Source organism: Chiloscyllium plagiosum, chromosome 2, assembly GCF_004010195.1.
Source record: "Chiloscyllium plagiosum isolate BGI_BamShark_2017 chromosome 2, ASM401019v2, whole genome shotgun sequence".
Classification (NCBI taxonomy): Eukaryota; Metazoa; Chordata; class Chondrichthyes; order Orectolobiformes; family Hemiscylliidae; genus Chiloscyllium; species Chiloscyllium plagiosum.
The window spans coordinates 125612668-125626615 of record NC_057711.1 but is presented as its reverse complement, the minus strand read 5'-3'; the positions used below and the strand labels follow the sequence as shown (position 1 = coordinate 125626615).

General features: G+C 39.5%; 1 protein-coding gene across 2 annotated transcripts in view; it reads left to right on the top strand.

Moving 5' to 3' along the window:
- Positions 1–13948, top strand: part of LOC122563775 (trans-2,3-enoyl-CoA reductase-like) — a 134756-nt gene that overhangs the window by 37930 nt on the left and 82878 nt on the right. For both annotated transcript variants that reach the window (XM_043718005.1, XM_043717998.1), the window contains exon 3: positions 576–620. In XM_043718005.1, the coding sequence (XP_043573940.1) occupies positions 576–620 (45 nt within the window). The remainder of the gene's footprint in view (positions 1–575; positions 621–13948) is intronic.

The window sequence follows — 13948 nt, the reverse complement described above, 5'->3', positions numbered from 1 at the left end:
ATTCAGATGCTAGCATAACATAGCTACTATTATTTGACAAATTACACATTCTCCTATTGTCCTAATGTCTCCCTTTGGAAGACGAACTGAATGAGCAGTCTAGATTTTTTCAATTGTCTTTCACATCCCAGTCCTACGTGACAATCAAATGACAAACACCATCAACTCAGCACCTATTAGAAAGTAAGAATACTTAACTGTCAGGTCAGGTCAGGTCAGTTTAGGAATGTCCTTCCCCTTATACTCATGGAATAATAAACTGCTATCACCCAATGACTTTAATAGCAAAGAAAAATGGTCATTGGAGTTGGTCACAGAAAACTTGTGCACATGCATGGTTCTGTAATTATTATGTAAACATTTCTGACAGGAAAAATATAGTCTAGACTTTTGACTGATCAGTAATTTTAAATCAATATAATGGTATGTTTTGTATTTTATGGACAACTTTGTTGGTTGGGAATAGACTGAGAAAAATCTGATCTAAAAACATTGTGGCACAGAAATCAGTCAAATGGTTTACTTCACACAAAGGACACTAAATGTTGTTTTTGTCACCATTGTGTTTCTTATAGGTCCCCAGTGGCACCCTTCACGTGTTGGTCTTCAACTGGAATGCAGTAAGCTTTATTATGTTTTGATATATTGTTTTCTTTGCATTTTAAGATAGAATTGAGATGATGAACATTTAAGCCATCCATACTAACTATGGGAACTACATACTAAATTACTGGAACAGCTTTTTATATTTGATCAGTTTGTGTTATCAGCAGATACCACTAGCTCCTAAATAGGTTATATTGAAATCTACAAATGGGAGGAAGAGCGTTGTCAAATCATTGCCTCAAGACTCCATTTCCTCATTCTAAACCCCAATATTCATTTGCCTTCATAAACACTTCATTCTGCACTAGAGTACAGTTCTTTTCAATTTAATTTGTTTTCAGCTTTTCTAATCTTTCTGTCACCATGGACATTTGCCAATTTTTTCCACTCATTTAATATATCCCTCCTTTGCAGAGCTTCTACTTCTTACCGAAAACTTCCCTTCTCACTTACCGCAGGTATCATTGGCAATTTAACTATCCACAGATTTGTTCCCTTTATTTAAATCATTGATAAAAACTGAAAGCATTTGCAGCCCAGGAATGATCCGTGCTGCATTCCATTAGTTAGTTTTCCAATTCCTTATTCACATGACTATGATAACCCTTACAATCACTGTTTCCCAAACTATTCCAATCATGACCTTATTTGGTAGGTGAGAATTCCCAAGACACAAAACCCTTGTGAATGGGGAACCAAGATGGCAGGAGGTTATTCCACATTTAAATCAATTTATTCCCATTTGATCTTTGTTCTTTGATACCCTTATCAATATGAGTCTACTGATCTCCGCCTTCAAAATTTCAATTGACCAAGCATTCGCATTCTTTTGGAGGAACGCAAATTTACAGGTTTTCTGAAAACTTTGGGTGAATATTTACTTCCTAATTTAGCTCCTAAAATGCCTTAGTTTTAATTGTCTGATAATACTCTGGAGAATAAATCTTTTGCATCTAACCTGTTAAGTCCAAATAGAATCGCAGCGTCATAGAGATGTACAGCATGGAAACAGACACTTCGGTCCAACTTGTCCATGCTGACCAGATATCCCAACCCAATCTAGTCCCACCTGCTGGCACTCAGCCCATATCCCTCCAAACCCTTCTTATTCATATACTCATCCAGATGCCTTTGAAATGTTGCAATTGTACTAGCCTCCACCACTTCCTCTGGCAGCTCATTCCATACACGTACCACCCTCTGTGTGAAAAAGATGCCCCTTAGCTCTCTTTTATATTTTTCCCTCTCACCCTAAACCTGTGCCCTCTAGTTCCAGACTCCCCCACCCCAGGGAAGAGACTTTGTCTATTTATCCTATCCATGCCCTTCATGATTTTATAAACCTCTATAAGGTCACCCCTCAGCCTCCGATGCTCCAGGGAAGACATCCCCAGCCGATTCAATCTCTCCCTATAGCTCAAATCCTCCAACCCTGGCAACATCCTTTTAAATCTTTTCTGAACCCCTTCAAGTTTCACAACATCTTTCCAATAGGAAGAAGAACAGAATTGGACACAATATTCCAAAAGTGGCCTAACCAATGTCCTAGACAGCTGCAACATGACCTCCCAACTCCTGTATTCAATACTCTCACCAATAAAGGAAAGCATACCAAATGCCTATTTCACTATCTTATCGACCTGTGACGCCACTTGCAAGGAGCTATGAACCTTCACTCCAAGATCTCTTTGTTCAGCAATACTCCATAAGACCATACCATTAAGCGTATAAGTCCTGCTAAGATTTGCTTTCCCAAAATGCAGCACCTCCCATTTGTCTAAATTAATCTCTATCTGCCACTTCTCTGCCCATTGGCCCATCTGCTCAAGATCCTGTTGTAATCTGAGGTAACCTTCTTCACTATCCACTAAACCTCCAATTTTGGTGTCATCTGCAAATTTACTAACTGTACCTCTTATGGTCATATCCAAATCATTCACATAAATGATGAAAAGTAGTGGACCCAGCACTGATCCTTGTGGCACTCCACTGGTCACAGGCCTCCAGTCTGGAAAACAACCCTCCACTATTACTCTCTGTCTTCTACCTTTTGAGTTGTGTATCCAAATGACTAGTTCTCCCTGTATTCCATGAGATTGAATCCTGCTAACCGGTCTCCCATTGGGAACCTTGTCAAACACCTTACTGAAGTCCATATAGATCATGTCTATGACTCTGAATTCATCAATCCTCTTTGTTACTTCTTCAAAAAACTCAATCAAGTTTGTGAGACATGATTTCCCACGCACAAAGCCATGTTGACTATCCCTAAGCAGTCCTTGCCTTTCCAAATACATGTACATCCTATCCCTCAGGATTCCCTCCAACAACTTGCCCACCACCGACATCAGGCTCACCAGTTTATAGTTCCCTGGCATGTCCTTACCGCATGTCTTAAACAGTTGCACCACGTTAGCCAAACTTCAGTCTTCCGGCACCTCACTTGTGACTATCAATGATACAAATATCTCAGCGAGGGACCCAGCAATCACTTCCCTAGCTTCCCATAAAGTTCTCCAGTACACCTGATCAGGTCCTGGGAATTGATCCACTTTTACGTGTTTCAAGACATTCGGCACTTCCTCCTCTGTAATATGAACATTTTTCACGATGTCATCATCTACTTCCCTACATTCTATATCTTCCATGTCCTTTTCCACAGTAAACACCGATGCAAAATACTTGTTTAGTATCTCCCCAATTTCCTGTGGCTCTACACAAAGACCGCCTTGCTTATCTTTGAGGGGTCCTATTCTCTCCCTGGTTACCATTCTGACCTTAATGTATTTGTAAAAACCCTTTGGATTCTCCTTAACTCTATTTGCCAAAGCTATCTCATGTTCCCCTTTTTCCCTCCTGATTTCCCTCTTAAGTGTTCTCCTACTGCCTTTATACTCTTCTAAGGATTCACTCAATCTATCCTGTCTATAGTTAAAAATCACACAACATCAGGTTATAGTCCAACAGGTTTAATTGGAAGCACACTAGCTTTCGGAGCGACGCTCCTTCATCAGGTGATTGTGGAGGGCTCGATCGTAACACAGAATTTATAGCAAAAATTTGCTGTGTGATGTAACTGAAATTTTACATTGAAGAATTAATTGTCTGTTAAGCCTTTCATCTGTTAGAATACAGTGATAGTTTCACTTCTTTCATGTGTAAATCACTCCGAAAGCTAGTGTGCTTCCAATTAAACCTGTTGGACTATAACCTGGTGTTGTGTGATTTTTAACTTTGTACACCCCAGTCCAACACCGGCATCTCCGAATCATATCCTGCCTATTACTGATATATGCTTCCTTTTCTTTCTTAACCAAACCTTCAATTTCTTTAATCATCCAGCATTCTCTACCCTTACTAATCTTCCTTTTCATCCTGTTTCTGGATTCTCCTTATCTCTTTCTGAAGGCTTCCCATTTTCCAGCCGTCCCTTTACCTGTGACCATCAGTCCCCCTGTCAGCTTTTGAAAGCTCTTCCCTAATGCCATCAAAATTGGTCTTACTCCAATTTAAAACTTTAACTTTTAGATCTGGTCTATCCTTTTCCGTCATTATTTTAAATCTAATAGAATTATGGCCACTGGCCCTAAAGTGCTCTCCCACTGACACCTCAGTCACCTGCCCTGCCTTATTTTCCAAGAGTAGGTCAAATTTTGCACATTCTCCAGTAAGTACATCCACATATTGAATCAGAAATGTTTTTGTACACACTTACCAAATTCCTTTCCATCTAAATCCTTAACACCGGAGCAGTCCCAGTCTATGTGTTGAAAGTTAAAATCCCCGACCATAACCATCCTATTATTTTTCGGTTAGATGAATGTTGTTAATGCAAGGGAATACCAATCAGTTCAATTAAATGTGTCAATATACTTTAACCCTTGAAGGCATTGTACACTTCTGGAGAAAGTACATTTGTATCTCTTTAAGGCTAATGTAGTTTACTTGAGTACCAAAACTGAATGTAATAATTGTCTTCAGGTGAAGGATCGATTCTTCACTTTTTTGCATTCCAATATATTTGGCATCACACTTAGCTATTTTATTACTTTTTGCATGTACATGCTATGTTTTAATGATTTGTACACATTAGTTTGGATCGCTGTGGTCCTCCACTTCTCCATCATTCATTATTAAGAATATATTGACCTGGATCTTTCCTGAAGCAAAATTCTACTGTCAGATTTAAGGGATGTTATGGCATAGAGGTAATGTTACTAGACTAATCATCCATAAACCCAGGCTAATGTTCTGTGGAATGGGTTCCAATCCTATTAAGGGAGATGATGAAGTTCATATTCAATAAAAATCTACAATTAAAAAAAGCTATCTTAATGGGACCATATGACCATTGTTTTAAAGATTTGATTTGCTAATGTCCTTTGGGGAAGGAAATCTTTCCTCCTTCCTTAGCCTGGCCTATATGTGACTCACAGCAATATGGTTTGCTCTTAACTCCCCTCTGGCCAATTAGAGATGGCCAAGAAATGCTGAGCTGGCCTGAGATGCCCACATCCAATGTTTTTTTTAATGAAAAGATAAAATTGAAATGTTAGTGAGAGAGTGAGTTCTTATTATTATTGGTATTAACTGCTGAATGCTTGGTGATAGTGTCACATAGCATATTGATGTGCATGCTCAGTGTGAAGACTGGACTGTGTGTAATGGGTCCTTGCACTTTTCATTTTATGGACAGATGAACAGGAAGGATGAAGTTAAGTAAATTTTTCTCATTTTAGATGCCTCACCACTTGCCACTCAACCACTGTAGTATCTAAGTTCTTTACGATTCTGTTATCTCAGTCAGAATCACACTTTGTGATGGACTTTGAAGTCTCCAATCCAGAGTACTGTCCTTGCTGCCCTTAGTTTTTCTCCCAAGTAGTTTTCAACATAGAGGAGTTGAGGGTGAGGGTGAGGAGGAGGTGTTAAGTGATCAGCAGTCATAGTTCCTCTGCCGAAATTTGAATCAATGTTCAGCATTCCTAGGATACCGTTCACTTGACTATGTACCATTGCATGACCACTTCTACTGAGATATATCTGGAATATTGACTGGAAGGTAAGATTATGCATGTACTTTAATATCAGGCTCTTGTTTAACTGGACTATGGGGCAGGCAATTTTGGCACAAATGCCGAGACATAAATTAGAAAGACTGTATCAATAGGGGTGGGTGTGCCAGTCTTGTTTCTGTCCCTTAGAGCAAGACTGGTTTCATTCAATTTGTCTTAACTTGGTACACCCTTGTGGCTTGCAAAGCAGTTTCACATGGCAGTTATGTGCCAAATACATTCCTTTGTTAGGCCAACTATTTTTTTTTGTACAAATATATGAAGTAAGAGCAGGAGTAGGGCATTTGGTCCTTTTTAGCCTGCCCCACCATTCATGATTGAACTGACTGTGGCCTCAAACTTCACATTCCTGCCCACCCTAATAACTATTGACTTCTTATTAGTCAAGAATCTATCTTCCTCCATCTTAAAAATATTCAATTACCTGCCTTCACCACTCTATGGGGGAGAGTTCCTTGAGTTTATTTTCTCAACTCTCTGAGAAAATAAAAATTCTCCTCATTTCCATCTTAAATGGGAGATATCATGTTTTTAAAGGGTGCTCCCAGTGCTGGTCCCCTCCACATGGAAAAATATTCTTTCGGCATCCACATCAACAAGTCATCTCAGAGTCTTACATGTTTCAGTAAAATTTCCTAAAGGCCAATGGATGCAGGCTCCCCTTGTCCAACCTTTTCTCATAGTACCTCCCATCAATACATAGGTAGCCATGATGTGGAGGTGCTGGTGTTGGACCGGGGTGGACAAAGTTAAAAATCACACAACACCAGGTTATAGTCTAACAAGTTTATTTGGAGGCACTAGCTTTCAGAGCACTGCTCCTTCACCATGTAGCAATGGTGCAAGATTATATAACACAGAATTTATAGCAAAAGATCTGTGTCGTGCAATGAAACAATATATTGACCAAACCTAGATTCTAAAAGATGAAAGACTTAACAGCAACCTAGGTTTGTTCAATATCTTGTTTCAGTTGCATGACACTGACATCTTTTGCTATAAATTCTGTGTATTATGATACTGCTCCACAGCTACCTGGTGAAGGAGCAGTGCTCTGAAAGCTAATACTTCCAAATAAACCTGTTGGACGATAACCTGGTGTTGTTTGATTTTTAACACAAAACGTTGCTATCTGTTGAATAAACCTGCTGTTAACTACTGTTTTGGAATTCAATCTGTTTTTCATTAAGAAGACCAAAATTATACCCTGTACTTGAGACATGACTCACCAACACTCTATTCAACTATAGCAAACTATCTCAACTTTTATATACCAATCCCCTTACAATAAAGGTAACAATGTAATCTTCCAAATCACTAGCTGCATCTGCCTACCAGCATCTTGTGAACTACATGCCTTGACACTGAGGCCTCTTTGTATCTCAGAGTTCTACAATCTCTCTCCATTTAAATAATATACTGTTTTTCCAATTTTTTCCCCAAAGTAGACCAGTTCACATTTTCCCACATTATACTGACATTGTACTACCTGGTCAGGTCCACGCCCCCCCAACATCCTACCCTCCCCTCCTGGCACTTTCCTGTTTTGCAATTGTACATCAATTGCAAAACCTACGCCCATAGCTTCCCCCTCACCTCCATCTGAGGCCCCAAAGGAGCCTTCCACATCCATCAGAGTTTCATCTGTACATTCACCAATGTCATTTATTGTATCCGTTGCTCCCAAAGCGGTCTCCTCTATGTTGGGGAGACCAGATGCTTTCTCGTAGAATGCTTTAGGGAACATCTCTGGGACACCCGCACCAATCAACCCCACTGCCCCATGGCCCAACATTTCAACTCCCCCTCCCTTCCTTATTAAGGGCTTTGGACCGAAACGTCAATTTTCCTGCTCCTCGGATGCTGTCTGACCACATAATTGTCCACTCATTTAAATGATCTATCTTCCTTTGCAAACTCTTTATGTCAGCTTTTCAACTGACTTTCTTGCCTATCTTCATAACATCAGCACATTTAGCAACCATACATCTGATCCATTTATCCAAGTCATTTCTACAGACTAAATAATTGTGGTCTCAACATCAATATATTTTGTCTATTATTCAGGGAGAAAGTGAGGTCTGCAGATGCTGGAGATCAAAGTTGAAACTTTATTGCTGGAACAGCACAGCAGGTCAGGCAGCATCCAGGGAACAGGAGATTCGACGTTTCGGGCACAGGCCCTTCTTCAGGAATCCTGAAGAAGGGCCTGTGCCCGAAACGTCGAATCTCCTGTTCCCTGGATGCTGCCTGACCTGCTGTGCTGTTCCAGCAATAAAGTTTCAACTTTGTCTATTATTCACCATTGTCAAACAGAAAAGAACACATTTAATCCCAACCTCTGCTTCCTAATTATCAAGACATCCTGTATCCATGCTAAAATGACATTACCCTTATTTGGAGCTCTTATTCTGTGTATTAACCTTTAATGTGACACTTTGTCAAATGTCTTCTGGAAAACATTGGTTCCCCTTTATCTGCACTACTTGTTGCTTTCTCAAAGAATTCTAATAAATGAATCAAACATGATTTTCCTTTCACAAAACCATTGTTGTTTCTAAAAGATTACAAAGTGCTCTGTTACAATATCCTTCAAAACAGATTCCAGCATTTATTTTATGACAGATGTTAGACTAACCAGCCTTTAATTTTTTTGTTCCTATTCCCCCTTCTTTCTTGAATAAAGGAGTCACATTAGCTATTTTTCTATCTGATAGGATTATTCTAAAAAACTAGGATATTTTGGAAGATTAAAATTAACACATCTACTATCTCAGCAGCCACCTTTCTTAACATGCTAGAATGAAGTCTATCAGGATCTTTTCGAGGAAACTTTTTCCGTAGATGCTCTGTGATATCCCTTGAAGATATAGGGTACCTCTTTAAATGTCTCCTTTTCTGTCATATCTGAATTCTCTCAATCATTTTCCAACAAATCTTAGGTGTTCCACATTCTTGATATCCACTATAAATTATAACATGTAAGTTTGGACACAATATTCGAGTTGAGACCTATTCTGTTCTTTGTATAGTTTCAGCATAGCTTTCTTACTTTTGTGTTCTTATGTCTCCCTTGGAGTCAGCTATCTGGGGAATGCTGCAGGGTGTTGATGCGCAATTCCCATCAATGCTGCAGGGTGTTGATGCACAATTCCCATCAATGCTGCAGAAACATCTTTCTGGCCATTGGAAAATCCAGGCCAATGTTATTTCCTTTTTAATCCTTTATCCCATTGTCTCATTTTCCTTTTCTTTACCTTTTCTCTCATTTTCCTTTTTTAAACTTTTTAACCAATGCATGCTGTTGCAGCTTTGTATTAACTGTTATTTTTTGTGTCATATTTTCTGTCTTTTGTCTGCTTATCTCGCTGTAGGTAGGAGTAACATTTACAAAACTGCCATCTAGTTGTTTGAAATACTGGTTCTCCTGTCTTGCTTTTCAACTAGAGAAGTGACAAACAATTTAAGATTACTGTGGTCACAGGATAAGTACAAGATCAATCTCTTATGTTTTTCTTTGTAACAAACAGTAACAGGTTATCTACTGATAACAGCCCCTACAAGGAATGTTCAAGTGAATGAATAATTTTGTTTTTTGTGTATTGTAGTTAAATAGTACAAATATAGAATATACAAGGAAGCAGTAAATGGGGAGCTAATATCATATTAACAGTTTGTTGCTTGCTGTTTAGAAATGAAATGTTATAATTTTACTTGGTTGGGCAAAATTAGCGAAACACACACTGAAAGAAATATTTATTGATTGAATCAGGTATTGAGATTGTGAGCTAAAACAGATACAACTGTTCTAATTGTCTTCCCATTAAGAATTTAGCTGATGAGTATCCATTCTTCAAAGATGTTGCTCTGTAGAGCTAATTCCTCATCTAGACTCATATGCAGGTGTAACTTTTCATTCTTAACTGCTGTTTCTGCCTCTCTGTTCAGCTGATGGTGAAGTGGGGAGCTTGTAAACTAGCTAATGTTTGTCTCCAAAGTGAAAGTATTGAAGTCCTCATTATCTAATACTAATTCTCCCAATCCTAAAGGATTTCTATCTGTGTTGCAAAGATAACTTTCAGTGTTGTGATCACTGAGCTTGCTGTGGTCTAATGAAGTCTTGTCTCTTCAATCCAGCTTGAATAATCTAGCTTGACTGAGACAAAATACATTTTCTCTTTAAATTAAACATATCCATTGCTAGCCTTTCCCATGTCTACTCTGGACATCTTGATGAAATATATAGGCAAGTGCTTATGTAAAGCTCACAGTTGGCATGACAAAATGTAATCCTTTAAGTCTTCCAAAATTTTGTCCATCATCCTGATTATCGCCGTCTTGCTCTGTACTTTGTGATTCCCAGATTTCCACCGTGAGATGTCTACAGAATTTCCCTGTGCATCTGCTTTCCATTGCCCTCTGTGAATCGGTGCCAGAGAACACAATGTCTGTACTGTTACTCCAATCATTTTCTTTCTGTATCCCTCATTCAGTTTAACACTGCAGCAGAAAGTTGTATCAAGTTACAAACAGAGCTGCCTCAGATCCACGACTGACCTTTGGATATTACCTGTACTGGTGTTGGATAGCTGGCCAAGCTTCAGTCAGTCACTTGGGTCTATCCTTCTTCTTTGAGCTAAGAGATTAGGATCCTGCTTAGACTACTCTGTTGATGTCCTCAAAAACATTTATTTTTATATATTTTCTGTTGATCTTCCAGAAAGTTTGACTCCTGCCCAAAGCCCTTGTGTTTGAGATTGTTCATCCAATGTATAGATGAGATACATCTGTCTCATTGTCCTCCCTTCTGTCTTTAATTTAGTAGTCTTGATAAACATGAAGTTATCTAGCAGCTGCTTAGCAGCCTTTGTCATCACATGCCTCCTTAATAAGCAGTGTATGGTTCTACATTTTACAGTAGACCTGGCTGTGGGAAATGCAGGGATAGGGTGGGATGCTCTTCAGAGGGACGGTGTGGACTCGATGGGCTGAATGGCCTGTTTTCACACTGTAGGGATTTTATGAGTGACATTTTACTTCTTTTTACTTGATGAAATAATGTCAGATTTGGCACCCTTCAAAGCCTGATAGCCCAAGCAACTGCCTGGTGTATGTATATCATTGAGCCGGCCCCAACTAAATCAAAAGTGTATCTCTTCAGCCTAAGCCTGATACTTTGTATGTGGCCAGTAGTTTTTAGGTTTCTCTAAATTGCAGTAACTTAAACAAAGGCATGTGCTTCAATTTGATTTTGAATTTTAGTCTCATGAGGTAGTCTATGAAACTTTGATATCCTCATTAATCTGCTAATGTTTTTTTTCAATGCTTGGGCAGCTCCGTTCTGTCGCTGTGAAATTCTGCACTGTGATATAAACAGGTTTTCATGTCCTGTCAGTTTGCACGTAGATAAGGGCTGTTATTTTTGTAATTGATTCACCCACAGCTGCCCTCGTGAATAAACTCAGGTTACAGTGTGTTAGAACATCAGTAGAAAGTATCTTCTCTTCAATCTTTACAAAAGTTACAGTCTGTTTCTGACTCAACTACCATTGCTGGCATCTTTTCTTTCATATTGTTCTCTTACGGTTTGAGTAAGACAGCAGAGTTAGCGATATACTTTCCTACTTATTCACAATGCCTAAGAAGCAGTGTACATCATCTTCAGTGCTGAAAATGTATTCATGTCCTCTGTCCTCTTTGGATCCAGCACAATGCCTTGTTCTTGTTCAATGTTCTAGAAATGTAATTACCATTTAAGGAGATTAGCATTTGTCATTGAAAATAAGTATTGCATTCTGTAGTGCCTTTAATATGTTCCTGACCCCTCTGGTCATGTTCCTTCTTTGTTTTACCTTGCACTAGGATATCACCCAAATTTTCAAATGTTCCAGGTTTCTCTTTCAAGATTCCATGCAATGCCTGTTGGAAAATCTCTACTGTAGAGAAATGTGTAATGGTAGACAGTTGAAGCAATACTGTCACCGGACTCAAAATATTGACTTTGTTTTCTCTCCAGACGTGCTGAGTTTCTGCAACAACTTCTGCTTTTGTTTGGTTCAGATCTCCCGCATATGCAGTTCTTTATTTTGTTTAACTGCTCCAGTGGTGTCTCAAATGTAATCAGTAATCCAGACTCTTGTTTTAAGGGTCACTGTCAGCACTGACAATGTCCAGTTTTGTGAAGAAAGTGTGTTTTGCTAATTTTTCCAAGCAATAATCCAAGGATGAAATAGAGTGGATTTCTCTTCCAACTCCTTCTTTTAACAGAATGAGATCCACACACAATCTTAGTTCTCGTTTGTCTTTGGAATAATTAATAGTGTTGTACACCCTTTTCAGTTCTATCACTTGTTGAAATGACATCTTTTCAACGATGCTGCGTAACAAAAAAATTATTTTTTCCATCAAAGGATGAGGAATTTTCCTGCAAGTAGATAGGCTCAGCATTTTCTTAGGGTAATGTAATACTCCTGGTTTAACTTGCCTGAACCAACAATCTGAGGAAACTCTTCCCAAAATTCACATTGGTCTTAATTCTGATGTATTGAAACCCACCGCTCTAAGACACCGAGACAAATATTAATCGCTATGCCACAGCATGGTGGCATAGTGATTAGCACTGCTGGGTTTGATTCCACTCTTGGGTGACTGTCTGTGTGGAGTTTGCATGATTTTTACCCCATGTCTTTGTGGAATTCCTCTGGTTGATCCAGTTTCTTCCCATAGTCCAATCATGTGCAGGTTAGGTGGACTGGCCATGCTAAATTGTCCAGTTAGGTGGGTTAGCTACGGTCAAAAGTCCATGTGGGGTTACAGGGATAGGGTAAGTCTGGGTGAGATGCTCTTTGGAGGGTCGGTGCAGACTTGATGGGCTGAATGGCCTATTTCCGCACGGTATGAGTTCTATGATTTCTGCTCAATGCTGAGATATTCTTGTTCATCAGTAAATATACTGTTTCTCTGATATTTTGTCCTCTGTGACAACAAGGTTTAATAGCGATTTATCTTGAAGACCTGTGTCTTCTGAAGCTTGGATACCCAAACGTATGAACAAAGAACAAGAGTGGTTCCCTTAGTCTTTCCAGCCTGCTCCACCATTCAGTAAGATCATAGAATTTGGAATTAGCATTAGGTTTTATTGTCACATGTACTCAAGGGCAGAGATACAGGAGTTCATTGAAACATTTACAATCACACCATTATCTTAGGTACAAGGGACCTAGGTACGAAATCTTAGAAGAAAAAGGAGAAAAAATAAAGAAATAAGTTAAGTTCAATATTTCAGCTCTGGCCAAAAGAAAATAGTAAATAAGAAGTAAGGGTGAACTTCCAAATTACAGTCCTCCTTCAGCTGTAGGCCTGAAACTGCTCCATGCTGGACTTTTCCCAGGAGGGCTCGATCTCTCTCCTGCGCTGGGCTCGATCTCTTGATCCCTGTGCCTTAACTCTACATCCCAACTTACCCAAATCATTCCCTTGGTAATCAAGAATCTATTTACCTCTGCCTTCAAAATATTTAAAGGTTTTGTATTCACTGCATTTTGAGGATGAAAATTCCAAAGACACTCAAATCTCTGAGAAAATGTTCTTTTTCTCTCAGTCTGTCTTAAATGAGTGCCCCCTTTTTAAAAACTATGACTCCCGCTTCTATACTCTCTCATAAGAGAGACCACTCTTTCCATGACCACGCTGTCAAATCCCCTCAGAATCTTTTATGTTTGAAGTCACCTCTGACTCTTCAACTCCAAAGGGCCTAGGAGGTCAAGGCCTAGCCTGTCCAGCATAATCTCAAAATGTAAGCCGCTGATTCCAGGTACTAGTTTAGTAAGCATCCTTGGAACTTCTTCCAATGCATTACATTGTTCCATAGCCATATTCCAGATGTGGCCTCACCAATGCTCTGCACAACTGAAATATAACCTCTTTATTCTAGTACTCAGAAGGGCTTATGCCCGAAACCCTGATTCTCCTGCTCCTAGGATACTGCCTGACTGGCTGTGCTTTTCTAGCACCATGCTCTTTGACTCTGATCTGAAAATGTGTTGCTGGAAAAGCGCAGCAGGACAGGCAGCATCCAAGGAACAGGAGAATCGACGTTTCGGGCATAAGCCCTTCTTCAGGAATGAGGAAAGTGTGTCCAGCAGGCTAAGATAAAAGGTAGGGAGGAAGGACTTGGGGGAGGAGCATTGGAAATGCAATAGGTGGAAGGAGGTTAAGGTGAGGGTGATAGGCCGGAGTGGGGGTGGGGCGGAGAGGTCAGGAAGAAG